Source organism: Centruroides vittatus, unplaced genomic scaffold, assembly GCF_030686945.1.
Source record: "Centruroides vittatus isolate TY-2023 unplaced genomic scaffold, ASM3068694v2 contig_298, whole genome shotgun sequence".
Lineage (NCBI taxonomy): Eukaryota > Metazoa > Arthropoda > Arachnida > Scorpiones > Buthidae > Centruroides > Centruroides vittatus.
This window is the reverse complement of record NW_027121900.1, coordinates 760765-776875: the sequence shown is the minus strand read 5'-3', so window position 1 is coordinate 776875 and position 16111 is coordinate 760765. Positions and strand designations below refer to the sequence as shown.

Below are 16111 nucleotides of genomic sequence, written 5' to 3'. Positions count from 1 at the left end.
TTGTAATGAGTAGAATGGTAGGTTGGAGTCACAACCAGAAAACATCATTAGTTATCGTTTTTGCGATAGTACAAGGCTTTGTAAAGGGTTCAAATTCGAGGCTATCTATATTCCTTTTGATCGTAATATCTTAATAATTTTTATTATTATGTATACTGTCTTCTTCTTCGACATTGAACTTCGACATTGTTTTGTATATTAATTATGAGCACATTTATCTTATCTATTGTAATAATTGAGGTATCGTATATGATTATTATGTCATCTACATAACGTTTATAAAAGCTTATTCCACGTAGTTCATTTATCTTCTCGTCGATGTCTATCATTACTATTTCTGCGAGTTTTGGACCAATAACTGATTCAACAATAACCCATACTTATGCTTTCTTCTTGTGTGTAATATGTTCCTTCATATTCAAAATAGTTGCTTTTGTGGGCGAATTCTATTAAGTTTATTATTTCCGGTTCTACGTTGAGTTTTGTTAGTTTTGGTTCTATTATAACCCATGAAATGGACGGATACATATCGGTAATACCTAGGCTAGCAATCTTCAAATATTTTCGTATTTTGAGTTTTTTAATGTCACGAAGAAGTTTATCGGTATTCATTAAGGTAAATGCAGAATTTTGAATAGATTTCAGTTGTTGTTTTAGGAATTTTTCAAAGTTATACAAGGTTGAATTCTTGAAATCTATTATTGGCCATTTTTTATCATCTGGTTTGTGGGTTTTTAGATGTATATTTATTTTCGGTGTACGGTCATTGTTGTCATTTAAAATAAAATTTTTTTCTTGTTTGGTTACTTCTTTAAATTTTTGCAATCTGGTGATTCTACTTTTTAGTTCCTTTTGTATAACTTCTTTTGGATCAATTGGGAATAATCTAAAGTTTTTACTTTTCACTACATCATATTTTTTCTTTTTTATCTAGTCTGAATGTACTATACTAAGTTGTTTCGACTTATCTGCTTTAATTATAACTAATTTATTGTCTAGCAAAAACTTTTCTATCTGACTAATTTTATTATTATAGGTATAATAGTATTTGTCTTTTATCACTTTCCGTCCTTTTTCTGTCGTTATATATTTCTTTATTTTGTTACTAACATTCATCTACATAAAATGAGACTCTGTGTTCTGGAGGATGTTGCATATTTTATCTAAGTTTGGTATAAATGTCAAAACTTCCCGCTTGTTTGGCCGCTATAGTCTTATCCGTTCTGTAAAACTTCAAAGATTTTTTCGGGTTATTTTTAAGATATGCAAAATATCTTGAAATCAAATGATATAATTATTTTGCATTTTTTTAAAGTAATTTAATACGTTCCGCAACCTCAAAAGTCATATTAATAAAGCCGTGTAAGATATAATATATTAAAAATTACCATTGAATTACGTAGAAATTTTCATAAAAAAAAAAAAATTTACTAAAGTTTGCTGGAAACTGCATACAACAACAACAACAAAATGCTTTAAATTCAGTATAAAATTTAAAAAAAAATGAACTTAGATCAAAATTTCAAGTTAAAAGATAATCTTCGTTTTTTGAGTAAAACATAATACACAATATTATTGTAAATTTTTATAATAAAATTTTAAAATGTAAAAAGGGTGAATACTCCAATCACCCGATCTGGTTCTTATTTAACTAATGGAAAGTCCCGCTAACGAGAAAGCACTTTCCGATTCAATTCATGTTGATGGAATCATCTTTAATGCATTAAAGAGAAGACAGATGTTATGTATTTTTTCACCTGTAGGCTGGAAGATTTCTAGTTCGTTTTTGAGATTGTAGTACTTCATTTGCTTTCTAGTATTTCTGATTTGTCTACGTTGGCTGCTTTAATAGCAGTATTAAGCTTATAGCCCGATAATTCGACAGTTCGTTTGTCTTTAATAATCAGGTTTATGAAGAAAAACTTCATACTTGCAGACTTCGTACTCGTTTGTATCCTTGCCCAATTCGCACAACTTGGCGTTAAGCAGTTTTTGAAGCTACTGGGCATAGTTAAAAACTAAGACAACATAAGCACAATTATTCCAGATATTACAGGTTCACCCAAGTAAAGAATTTTTAGAGTCCTGCCACAAATAAGCTACGTATTGATTATTGACCATTTGTGACATGCCCTAACGAACAAAAATTTTTAAAAAACTAATAAGAAAGTTTAAAACTAATAAATACAGTTGTATTCTGACAGTTTATGAGTTAATTATACTTTTTATTTGCAACATTTCCTCAACCTCAACACAAAATAAGAAAAAAGTGAATTTTAAGAAATTTGCGGAATTTCCCGGGTTAAAAAACTACCGGGTTCTCGGGATCCCGTTTGAGAAACCGTATTATCAACTATGTTACTCCTTTCTCCTAAAAATTAATTTCTGTATGGAGTATTTAAATAAATAAAACATTTTAATGTAATATTGATATTATATTGTTTTTATAAGTTCACTCATGATCGTTGTACGAAGAACTCAATAAAACCTCTGTGTGTTATAAGGTGGCTTTTCTCGCTGCGCTTCGATATCAGTATAGAAAGTAATATGTCAGAAAGTCATATCGTTTTGTTATACTTAAATATGAGTTAAAGTATGGACAAAAAACTCATTCTGTAGATGCATAAATCTTTTGAATTATATAAGTGCAGAGCACCTTAAAATAGAAAAGGCTTTCTGGTTTAAAAAGATAAATACATTTATGAAATTCGTTCGAAAATTATATAATAAATTGTAAACTGTACACTTTGTATTGTGTTCGGTTATTTTTTCTGTTCGTTGCTTTCTGTAATTTTGTATTACATTTTGGTTTGTTTTGTATTTTGGGAACAGGATAAAAAGGCTGAGAAAAGCGTCATTATTTTTTGTTCTTAATTTCAAAATATGTAAATTAAAACAATAAATAATTAAATTTCGGATGCTATTACATTTACATCATAAAAATTCAAAACGCGCGCTTCTCCAGTATGAATCGTCTTACAATAGTCAGAAATGTTTCGCTATATATATATAATTTACTGCTCTTATAAATGCTATAAAATAATTTATTTTCTAATCTCTCATATTCGGTTTTTAATTAAATATATGGCTGAAAATCTGTAATCTGTGTTGAAAGAAAAAAACGTCAAATAATTAGAAGTGTTTGTTTTTTTAATTATTGATGATTCTAATAATGTCTTATTATAAATAAAAAAATTATCAAATGACACGTTCTATATTGCACAGATTGAAACAATTGAAACAAAAAGAGTCCTACCTTTCTTTATGGTGGAACGTAGGATTAAGTTTTCGGTTGGCAACTGGCATAAAAGTTTTCTATACTTATTCTTGTTTACTAGTAGTTTTAATAAACTCTTGATAAATTCAGTTCCTTATAGCGACAGATCATTACGAACGGTATGCATTGATCGAATCCTGTTTTTAAAATTGATTTTTTCAAATGGCGCTCAGTCTAGTCTTCATATCTTGATTTCTTTAGCTTGAATGTAATTGATTTTAGATGTCAATTCAAAACTCTAATTTCTTTTATTTAAGTTTTAAAATTTTCGATGCACTGTTTTTGTTAGGGGACATTAGAACGTAGGGAAGTGCAAAAAGAAGAAGACAAAAAAAATTCTTGGTTACTTAATTGGTTTGGGAGGTAACGATTTTCTTGTTGTCTTTAAAGTTTAATAACTCCTGTGCATTCTGTCTATAAATTCTGAAATTTTGCAGGCAGTTATTTTGTATTAGGAGAAGTAATGGGATTAAATTTTGGTAGTTAAAGATCGAGGGAGTAAGAAGATAAAATGGGATCTGTGTGATATTTTTCGTACTGTCGTACTTTCATAATTTCAAGCCATCTTAATTTGTGAATAAAACAGTTACGCATTTGATTAACATTAGGAGCAATCAAAATGCGTTTGATAGGCTATATAATCTCATGCGATAGCCTAACTAATCAGGAACATGATGATGAAAAACGCTATTGGTTTATGGCAGTGTTTCTCAAACTTTTTGGACCGCGACCCTTCTTCTGCACTTAAAAATTTCAAAGGACCCCCGAAGAATAAGTATGTGTCGAAAAACATCCCGGAGGGAGGGGGTTAGGCTCGTATTTAAATATTTATATTATTTTTATTATTTATATGTGCAATTTATTTAAGTAAAAATTATTTTATATATTTTTTATTTCTATTATTTCTAAACATGAATTCATAGTAAATTTATAAAATATTTGAAAAAATTATTCTGGCATTAATTTTTCAGCGACCCCCAAATATTTTTCACGACCCCCACTTTGAGAATCACTGGTTTACGGAATTAAGTAGTAAATATGTAAATTTAAAACTTTGCTTTTACTTTTATTGCTATTACAAAAATTCGATTTTTACTTTTGGCACGTTGCTAAACTTCCAAGCAGTTTTTTATGTAGAAAATTTAAAACTGAGCGCATAATATACGATAGACTGATCCGTTTTGAAAAATTTATTATGAATTAAATATAAATATTTAGTTTTATGTTTAATTCAAGTAGTCGTTTATCATCTATATATATAAAAACGAATGTCTGTTTGTCTGTCTGTTTGTCCTTCATGCATTACTACACCATTTAACCGATTGCCATGAAACTTTGGGAAGTTGTTTAATACATTTTCGCGAAGGTTTCTGGCATATGTGAAGACCACCATTTCCCCCCTTTCAAAAATATATTTATATATGGATTAAGGCTTTTATGACCAACAGATGGCGCTAACTTCCGACGACCTAAGTTTGCTTTTCTGTGAGGCATTGTTTTTCTGTGAGAATGGACTAAAGCAGATCATTTTCTATCTATCTATATCAATAAAATATAACATTCGTTTGTTCCTACTGATTCTTTTGAAATTTTGTCACCATGTTGCATTCGAATATGCACATGTTTTTATATAATATACATGTCGAAATTCCCCCCACTGGGGGGAGAGGGACAGGATTAAGGCTTACTGTGAAGAACTCGGCTTTTATTTATACTATTTTGCATGCGGTTTTTTCATTTTCAATTGCGTTTTAATAGGTTACGTCAACAGAATATACACTAAAAAGGGATTTTTCGATATTCCCCAGCGGGGAAAGAGACAGGATTAAGGCTTACTGTGAAGAACTCGGCTTCTATTTATACTATTTTGCATGTGGTTTTGATTGCATTTTAATAAACACGTCAAGAGAATATACACTAAGAAGGGATTTTTTGGAATTCCCCCCACGAGGGAGATATTATACATTTATAATAGATACATTTTGAGCCACAACAACGCGTGGCCGGGTCAGTTAGTATTAAATAAAATTGTTTGTTGGATCATCTATTTACTTAAAATATCAAATAATTTATACTAAAATTGACTATTATAAGTTGGCAAAAAGCTTAATTTCGAAGGTATGTATGTATGAGTTCTAAAAAAATTTTAAATGCTAATATTAATTTAATTAAATAATAATTCGTAATCTTACTCGAAAATTAATTTTGTGATCAAATCTTCCTAATATTGTTAAAATAAAATTAATTTAATTCAATTTTGTAACTAGAAAATTAATTTTGTGATCAGTTTGTGTCAAACCACTACTACTGCCGTTAAACATTTAAACTAATCGTGAAAACATTGTACGAAATGCATATAAAATTATAAACACGTTTAATCTATTTCAGAAACTTGTGAAACTATCAGAGAAGACGGAAAAAGTTGGATGGAACATTGTGAGCGAATAGACGCAAACTGTAAAATTGATTATCATGGTAAGGTGATTTGCCAATGCAACGCAGGTTTAGAATACTATAATGACGCTTGCCGAGGTAAGTCGACTTTTCTGTGATATAAAAATTAGAACGTAGATTTACTATAATCATCGCAGATATTTCATTGTAATGTATGTGTCCTGTATCGACGAAATTTCCCTGATTAGGCTTTTTCGTTTAAACATTTTTCAAATGAAACCGTGAAAAAATTTTCTAAGGTCCGCACATAGTAGGCGATTTTCGGAAAATAGGTGGACGAAAATCAGAAGCGATTTTCTTCTTCAGTAAATCAGTTTATTTTCTGCGTTTTGATTATTTTGTTACGCCGAATAGTAAGTACTAAATTAATAATAATTTCGATTATTTTCAATTAAATCAGTGGTTCTCAACCTTTTCAGAATCACAGAACACTTACAATTTTACAAGATTTTTGCGGAACGCAATCGTAAAATAAAATAAAACAGTTTGTATACTTTTTATATTGCATAATATATTAAAAATCGCATACATTAAAGTTTACATATTAGTCAATAGCAAATAACGATCAGTAAATGAAATTTTTTAAAAAATTGTCACAATTTTTAATAGAATATTTAAGTCTGATGACTTTTACAAATGTTTTTAATATCTGGTGTTATGTAAGAAATAGCTATTTTCATTTCTTCTTCTATATTTGTCAGTTTTTCACGTTTCTTTGTCTTAATATTCCAGAGCTGTGGAGTCGCCTAAAAATATACCGACTCTGACTCTGACTTCGACCAGGAGCGGATTTGTTATTAAAATAGACCCGAAATTTTCGATGTCATCGCGTTACCGCAAAATAAAATATTCAATAGATTTTGAATAAAGATAGAATGTAAGAAATTTTTTATTCGAAAGCTAAAAGACTCTTATAAGTAATGACACAGTCAATATATAGGCCTAAATATGCATTCGATGATCTTTTCTTTCCCAGCTGTTACATATAAAACCGGTAAAGTGGCAATCGGTCAAAACATGATCTCTTTCAAATTTTTACATTTTTTTGGACTGAGGACACCTTGAAATTTTAAGATAATGAAGATTCGGTTTTTTCTCTGTATGTGTGGATGTTAGGCTGTGTGTGAAGGACGACTTCGTTCACCTTGTTTGAAGTTTAGTGATTTCTGTGGTTTTTAAATCGGAGTCGGATGGTTTAACACAGGAGTTATCAAACTTGAAAATGGTTGAAGTAAATCTGCCCTCATACACATTCTACCATCTTAGGCAAGAACATCTTAACGGGTTTTACTGAACTATTATAAAATGACAATAAGCTTAATTTCGAAAGTAGAGACGAGTTTTATTTTTTAAAAATTATGAACGCTAATAACGAGTAAAATATTCATTAAGTTCGACCGCACTGCAGCTACGACACTTGTTCCGGTATTAACGCAGTATAATTTCTATATACACAAACACTCCAAGCTTCTAACAATGGAATAACATTATTGTAGATTATAAAAGAGCTCACGAACTTTGCATGGACTCACATAGACGAATAGTAGGGTTTTTCAAACGGGATCCCGGTTGTTTTTTTAACCCGGGAAATTGTTCTCATACTGGAAAATCCCGCAAATTCTTTAAAAATTCACTCTTGTCTTATTTTGTGTTAAGTTTGAGGAAATTTTGCAAATATAAAGTATAATTAACCCATAAACTGTCAGAATACATGTGTATTTATTAATTTTAAACCTACTTATTAGTTTTTTTAGTTTTTGCTCATTATGGCATGTCACAAATGGTCAATGATCAAAATGTAGCTTATTTGTGGCAGGACTCTAAAAATTCTTTAATTGTCAGAATCTGTAATGTTTGAAATAATTGTGCTTATGCTGTCTTAATTTTTAACCATGTCCAGTAATTTCAATAAATGCGTAACGCCAAGTTGTTCGAATTGGGCAAGGATACAAACGTGTACAAAGTCTGCAAGAATAAAGTTTTTTTATAATCCTCATTATTAGAGACAAACGAACTGCCGAATTGTTGGGCTATAAAATTGATGTCTATTAAAGCGGACGAGGTAGACAAATCAAGAATACTAGAGAGCAAAAGTAGGACTACAATCTCGAAAACAAACTAGAAATCTTTCAGGATACAGGTGAAAAAACACATAACATTCGTCTTTTCTTAAATGCATTAAACACGATTCCAAACACACGAATTGAATCAGAAAGCGCATTCTTGGCAGCAGGACTTTTCATTAGTTAAATAAGAACCAGATCGAGTGATTGGAGTATTGACCATCTTTACTTTTTAAATCTTATTACATTGTAAATGTTTATATTAGGTTTTATTTAAAAAGTGAAAATTACCTTTTAAGTTAGAAGATTGATCTAAGATTTTTTTAAAGTTTTCAACTCAATTTAAAGAATTTTGTTGTTGTTGTTGTTGTTGTATGCAGTTTCCAGCAAACTTAGAAAAAATTTATTAATTTGTGAAAATGTCTACGTAATTCAGAGGTGATTTTTAATATCTTACACAGTAATATTAATGTGATTTTGGAGGTTGCGGAACGTATTAAATTACTTTAAAAATTGAAAAATAATTGTATCATTTAATTTCAAGATATTTTTTATATCTTAAAAGTAATTAATTCTATCCCGGGAAACTGTTCATTTTTATCCAGGAATCCCGGGACAAGCAAAAGACCGGGAAAGGAGAAACCCTAACGACTAGCGCACCTCGTGGTAAAATGCCAATAACGCCATCTCACTAGAGATGTATCCGCCGCCCTCCCACAGCCAAATTATTGCCACGACAACTTGATTTCTTTTATGTCTCCACCATGTCGACCTTTATAAATGTATTTGTTGTTTTCAATATATAATTTCGTTTGGAGTCCGTTTAGAATGTCTCATCTGGCAAATAACGGTTTTTCAAGTTATGTACATTGGGTGCAGTGACGTAGCGTAGTGGTGGCGGCAGGGGCGGCCCACCGCGGGCGGCACTTATAGGGGGCGGCAAAATTTCACAATAAATAATAATATCTTGTAAAAATACCTAAATAAGGGTACGGCAAAATTTTCCTTCGCCCCGGGCGGCTGACACCCACGCTACGCCACTGATTGGGTGATTAGTTAACGAACAGTTCGATTAACGAACAAAACGGATAACAAACACATAAAGATTTTTATGTTTGGACAACGAACACCTCACAAAACCAACACAAGAAGAAGCGACGTAAACTAATGCATACCGATTAGTCTTCCCCTGTCTTCAGGCAACGATTCGAAACTTTTCGGAGCGCGGGAGACGTCAACAACGACGTTCAACCCGGTATATACTGATCGGATAATATTCCTCCGAACTTTAAAACTCTTCCTTGTAATTCCAGCCTTTTATTTTTCTGACAGAAACAATTTTTTGTAGTATTCGCAAGAAATGTCGGCGGGCATTCTTTAAGTTGTGCGTCGGTATTGCATTTCGAACGGTGAGAGTATAATAGCAAAGACGTTTGATGTTGATGGGCAGTAGTGCTTGAACAGGTCTACGGGAGGCCGCAGTTCAATCTTACCTTAGAAAAATACTGTATAATCAAGAAGACTCAAGCAGCTAAAAAAGTAACAAAAATCACATCCGAAAAATAAAGAACATTGAAGAGCTCATAATGGAACCTGAAACTTATCTGACGACAGAAGAACGCCAAGAACTCTTTAATAAAGACTACCAAGAACTCTTTAATAAAGAATACCAAGAAACTCGGCGAGATATGTTTTCTTCTGAAAACGAGGATTAATGCCGATATCTGCTATTAATGATCTTTTGAAGTGGAAGGATATCAGAACACCAATCGTAGAATGGCATCGAAACCAGGTTGAGATTAATAGGCTTGGCGACCTCTACAATTACAATGCTATTAATTACTTCTAAAAACTCCTAAAGAGAGAAAAGCAATCGACATTAGACAGTTTTTTTAACCATCACAAACGGAAAAACATGATTAATAAAAATGCAAGACTGTATTTTATTATTACATATATATAAACGTAGTAAGAAAGTATATATATTTTATTTTTTGGGGTCTTCAGAACGAATTAATCAAATTTTCATAAAAACCTATGGTAAATCGATAAGCAGTTAACGAACGATTCGGAAAGCGAAGAAAGTCTTGGAACGGATTTATGTTCGTTAACCGATCACCCACTGTATTCGACTTTCTGAAACTAAATATCAAATATCGTTTAAGGACCGAATTTATTAATAACATGGGCGATGTACTGCTTGCTTTATTTATATTATATTGTATTTTTTTTCCAAAATTCGACGAAAAATGATCAGGAAAACCAGCTTTAAAACCATTTTCTATTATTTCGTATCCATCGATATCTGCTAAGATTTCCATATTTACAATATACTAATGACACTATATTTCATTGTGAGGCGATTCAATGCTGGCTGTTTGTGTGTTTTTTACGACCCTACAGTTACGATTTACAATTTAGCTGTTTGTCATTAATTGAATTATTGAGGATGTGTTTTTCTACCATAACAGCTTTTAAAATTTGTTCTTTTTACTTATTATTCAAGAGATCGAACATAATCCAAAGCCAAACACTCCTATACAATCTTCTTCTCGCAGTAAAGCTTCGACTTCTAGTGGTAAACATCGTCGATCTCCAAGAGAACCAACATTGAAATCATCTCGATTATCTTGAATCGTAGGATATTTCTCCTCAACTATCTCAGAAGATTCTGTTTTTTTTTTTGAGGAACGTTTCGACACTATTATATCAAAACTTGAAGAATTGTCATCGAAATTTCATTGGCTGTCTAATTTACATAAGGAGTAATGAACGTCTAACCCACCTGAAAGGAGAAATTACCGAATTTCTGCCTTTTAAAACTGTATATATGGATAATTTTTCTCTTCAAAATTATTATATAGACTCTGTATACAACGATTCGAAGAACAATAACATTATTTGAGTGGAAACGACGAAGAATTAGTTAATAATGCTGATGGCTTTATTGATTTGTTTAAAAGACAGAACGGGGGAGTTTATTTTTTTTATTAACAGTTGTCGAATATCGGGAACTCAACTTGTATTGTTGGAGTTTTATGCTCAAGCTGATAAAAGACTTGTTTTTAAAAATTTAAAGAACATTTAAGAGTTACCGTTGTACTTTCGCATTAGAGTCTTTGGCATTTTGTCATATCGATCAAGACGTAGACGTAAAAACTTGTTGTCTTTGTTCGGAAGCAAAGACTTTGAAAAAATAAGCATTTCTGAGAGCCGATTTCTTGTCCATCAATGGTGACAAATTCACTTTGAATTTAGAAACGAATGAACTTCAGAAGATTGATACTTTTCTAAGACAAACCCAACCAAAAGACTTAATTAGAACAAATGCTAAAGAGAGGAATAATGTCTGTAGTGAACTTGAGGACAAGTTTAAAATATTATTTTATAACATAGGTGCTCTAAAGCATAAATCTGATAATACAGAGTTCTAGAATTTAATTAATTCGGTAGAAAATATTCTGGTTGAAACATGGTGTCACAACGACAATTTCGAAACTTTATTTGATAGAAAGTTCAAATATTAGTAATTAAAGGTTGCAAACAGTATGGTGTTAGTAGAGCGAGTGGAATCATTGTGATTGGTCTTATTAAAGATATTTGTGTACTAAAATCTATATAATATCAGTCTGTAATTATAATAATAATAATAATAAATCTAATAGACATTAAAAATATTCTTTTAGTTGTTTCTTACGTTCTTCCTGCTAGTAAGTATAATAGTTTTTTCATAGACGTACTGGATATTTTGAATGAATATATAGGCTATATATGACTACATTAATGTTGTTTTATGTACAGATTTTAATGCTAAAATGAGACAACCGGAGCATCTTTGATCTATGTGTCTGATAATTTTAATAATTATGAACCGTTTACAGGAAATTCCAAAGACAAAATTTCTAATTATCGTGGGAAATTATATAACTTTTGTATGCATAACGAATTTATCTGTTTAAATGGCACTCTCATCGGAGACAAATATGGAGAGTTTATCTTTTTACCCTCATAATGGAAATTATTTTATTGGCTTTAAGTTGGTTTCGAGTAATCTTTTTTTGGAACAAATTGCTGACTTTTTAATTTTACCTATGATAAGGTCCGATCATCTTGTTATTTTGGCATATTTGATTAGTACCAGAACAATCTTGTGAAACCACTTCATGTTCCAGCACTTGAAATTTCGTGGAGGAATCCTAACGTTGCTGACTTGTTTGCCACTTTATCAGATTCATTAATAGATCAAAATGCTATGATTAAACTGTCTTCAGATAGTTTGATGGCTATGTTAACAGAAACGGCAAAGCAGTTGAGTATAGTTATTGTAAAGAAGGGAATATCGTCTGTTGGTAAATTTTCGAAAAAATGGTTCGACAAAGAGTGTAGCTGAATGAAAAGAGAATTGACTCGTACATTCTAATATCACGTTAGCTCAAAATAAAATATCCAATGAATAGATTTCTATTAAAGATGAAACGTAGAAACCTTTTTAATTCAAAGCTAAAAGACGTCTCTGAAAAATGACAACTTCAATATATAAATAAGTATTCGATAATTTTTTATATACGAGAAAAGAGTAACAGAGATAAAGTTGCGATCAGTCAAAAAATGACCCCTTCCGAATTTTTACATTTTTGTACTTAGGACGTCTTGAAATGTCGAGATATGCAAAAGATTCGGTTTTTTCCCTGCATGTATGGATGTTAGACTGTGTGGGGAAATGATTTTGTTTATCCTGCTTGAAGCCTAATAACTTCTGTGGTTTTTAAATCGGAGTCGGATGGTTTAACACAGAAGTTATTAAATATTGCTGGGTTTACTGATGCTTATCCATCAGAAAAAGTTTTCCAAAAAGTGATTTCCTTAGTCTCTTATTGTTCCTCTGTTATCATTATAATAAGGTCCATGCATTTGATGATTTAAGCAAACACTTCATTTCTATGAATGAATACGATGTGTATTTACATCAATTTGTTGACTATACAGTAGCGTTATCCACTACGCCGATTTACTAACAAAGGAAATTAGACAGATTACTTAATTATTCTTCTACTTTTGGTTTGTGTAACAACTTTTTAAGTCGAAAATAATAAACTTTAGACAAGAAGGAAGGCTGAGAAAAGCAGATAAGTTTATCTGAAATGAAAAAACGATAAGTATTTTGATTGCAGTTACCTATTTGGGAATACAATAGCTTTGTACTGGTTCATTATTCGATTACATTTCTTACGGTAAAGGTAAAGCATACTCCAAAATAAGAACAGTAATTGATATTTAGAGCAGACTGAAAAATAGTCATACGATTCTGTGTAAGAAACTAGCAGCCTTCTTATTTACTTCGAGTTGGTCTTATGGAATGCCCTTCTGGAAGCCATTTTGTTTTGAAACGTTGTCTCGGTAAAGTTGATGTTCTTCCGTCGTCTTTGATGATTTGAAACGTCAATCCAGGCATATTAAATTAAATCTGAATTGGGTCTTGAATTTTTTTGAGAACGTTTGATTAAACTAACTCCTAACTTTTTTAATAGCATTATTTTTGATCTCTCCTCTTTGGAATGTGTAGCATATTCTACCTCTACGAAATCGATTAGATCATTAATAAACTGTTGGTATACTAAACTGAAAGGACTGTTTTATGGAATAAGTATTACACTTTTTCTAATTGACTCAATTTCGGATGTTATAAAATATTATACAAACACAACCTTATGTGAGTTTGATAATCTTTTTCTTAGAGAAGAAAGAGACAGGACACACATAGCTAAATATCACACAACGTACCAAAAAAACACTAGATAATTGTCGGTGTTTTTTTTTATTTATTATCAGCAACTGCTGTATATTGTAAAGAGAACGAATGGTCAGATCCGACTAAATAAGTTTTGTATAGTATGGAAAAATTGGTAATATAAATTTCAGTTCATCAGTCGTATGTAGTTATTGTATACAGGGAAATGCGACCCCGAATAATTATTTGTTTAATTGTAAGAAATAAGATTATTTTCGTTTATCAACTTGTATTATTAGTGTTGTTCGTAAAAAAGCAGCCGATGAAATTCATGGAATTCTAACAATAATTCAGTTGAGTCTGTTTGGTGTAAGTACAATTTATTAATTATCGTTATAAACTAGGGTTTCTCGTTTCCCGGTCATCTGCTTGTTCCGAGATTCCGGGATAAAAGTGAACTGTTTCCCGGGATAGAATTAATTATTTTTAAGATAGAAGTGTTGAACACGAGATCGTATTAGTAACAATCACATGGTTTTTTCCACCTTTATTTAGTTGATACGGTATTTTCCTTATACGTTTCGGGCCTTGTGCCCCTCAGCAGTCAACTAAAATAATAAGAAAATAGTGTATACACTATTTAAACAATATTTACAGATAAATTGTACAATATTTTAAAAACGCATGTATACAACTTACACCTACCAGTTTTCTCCAGTATGGCACTTTCACATTGTAAGTTTGTATATTACAAACCCGGGAATGAGAAGGTTATAAAGACGTAGGAAAATTTTGTACATCTGTTTAAAACAATAAAGTGATATTAAAATTACATTAACTATTGAGTATTTGCAGAATGAATTCTTACTATTGATTATCTTCTGTCCCCTATCAGAGACGATTAATGCACGTTTTACAAGTTCAATAAGCACTTCTGTTGGTACATTTATGTTGGCATGAATATTAGAATTTTTATTTTGACAAATTTCTAGACGAATCTTTCGAGTATAATCCTTAGTTTGTACTTTCTGCTATCAAATGGTGTTTTGACTGTACGTTGATTAAAATTTACATAATGACGTAGAGAAAGGTTGAAACGAATTTAAGCCCTCTGGTGGTATTTTGGATGAAAATATTTAAGAAGGTTTTAATTTATAGTATATTTAGCCAGTTTTTATTATATTTATGCTTACGTTTTTGTTTATACAGTTCTTTGAGTTTGAGTATAGCTAGGCTTTCTTTAAATTTTCTATTATATGTGTCTTTTTCTTTGTGCAGAATTTTGGTGCTATTTTTATGAATATTACAGTTATTTACTTGACAGTGATCATGTAAGACAGATTGCATTCTGTGATACTTCATATCTGCTATATGTTCTTTTATTCGTATTTCTAATTTTCGTTTTGTTTCTCCGATATAGGTGTATGGATTTTGGCAAGTACATGGTATTTCATAAACAACGTTTTTGGTTTCTTCTATATTTCTATCAGGCTGTCTTTTGTTTGTTTTGTTTGTTATTCAAGATTGTAATTTTTCGTATTTCGGTGCTAACCCTATGTTTATCTTCCTTTTTTCTCCATTAATTTCTTCGTACAATTTTTCTATATATGGAAAGCCTGCATATTTTATATCTTAGTTTTTTGTCTTCTGCATTTGTTTTTTGTAGGTTGACGTTCCTTTTATTTTTTTCCATGTATTTATCAATTGGATTGGGTATCCGTCTAGTATGAATTTTTTTTTAAAATTATTTAAATGCTTTTGTACATTTTCAGGTTTACTGGTTCTGTTTTTAATTTTTTTGTATTCCATATTGAAGAAGTTTTGTTTGATATGCAACGGTATTTGAGTATTGTAGTTGATAGTTTTTGCGATAGTACAAGGTTTTGTGAAAGGTTCAAGTTCGAGGCTATCTATATTCCTTTTGCTCGTAATAACTAAATAATTTCTATTATTATGTATACTGTCTTCTTCTTCGACATTGAACTTCGACATTGTTTTGTATATTAATTATGAGCACATTTATCTTATCTATTGTAATAATTGAGGTATCGTATATAATTATTATGTCATCTACATAACGTTTATAAAAGCTTATTCCACGTATTTCATTTATCTTTTCGTCGATGTCTATCATTACTATTTCTGCGAGTTTTGGACCAATAACTGATTTAACAATAACTCATACTTATGCCTTCTTCTTGTGTGTAATAGCTTCCTTCATATTCAAAATAGTTGCTTTTGTAGGCGAATTCTATTAAGTTTATTATTTCCGGTTCTACGTTGAGTTTTGTTAGTTTTGGTTCTATTATACCCCATGAAATGGACGGATACATATCGGTAATACCTAGGCTAGCAATCTTCAAATATTTTCGTATTTTGAGTTTTTTAATGTCACGAAGAAGTTTATCGGTATTCATTAAGGTAAATGCAGAATTTTGAATAGATTTCAGTTGTTGTTTTAGGAATTTTTCAAAGTTATACAAGGTTGAATTCTTGAAATCTATTATTGGCCATTTTTTATCATCTGGTTTGTGGGTTTTTAGATGTATATTTATTTTCGGTGTACGGTCATTGTTGTCATTTAAAATA

The 16111-nt window shown here is 30.9% G+C and overlaps 1 protein-coding gene across 1 annotated transcript in view; it reads left to right on the top strand.

The window, feature by feature from the left end:
- Window positions 1-16111, top strand: part of LOC136972582 (neurogenic locus notch homolog protein 1-like) — a 58037-nt gene that overhangs the window by 7091 nt on the left and 34835 nt on the right. Inside the window, exon 2 of the mRNA XM_067267156.1 lies at window positions 11930-12143. Within this exon, the coding sequence (XP_067123257.1) occupies window positions 11930-12143 (214 nt within the window). The remainder of the gene's footprint in view (window positions 1-11929; window positions 12144-16111) is intronic.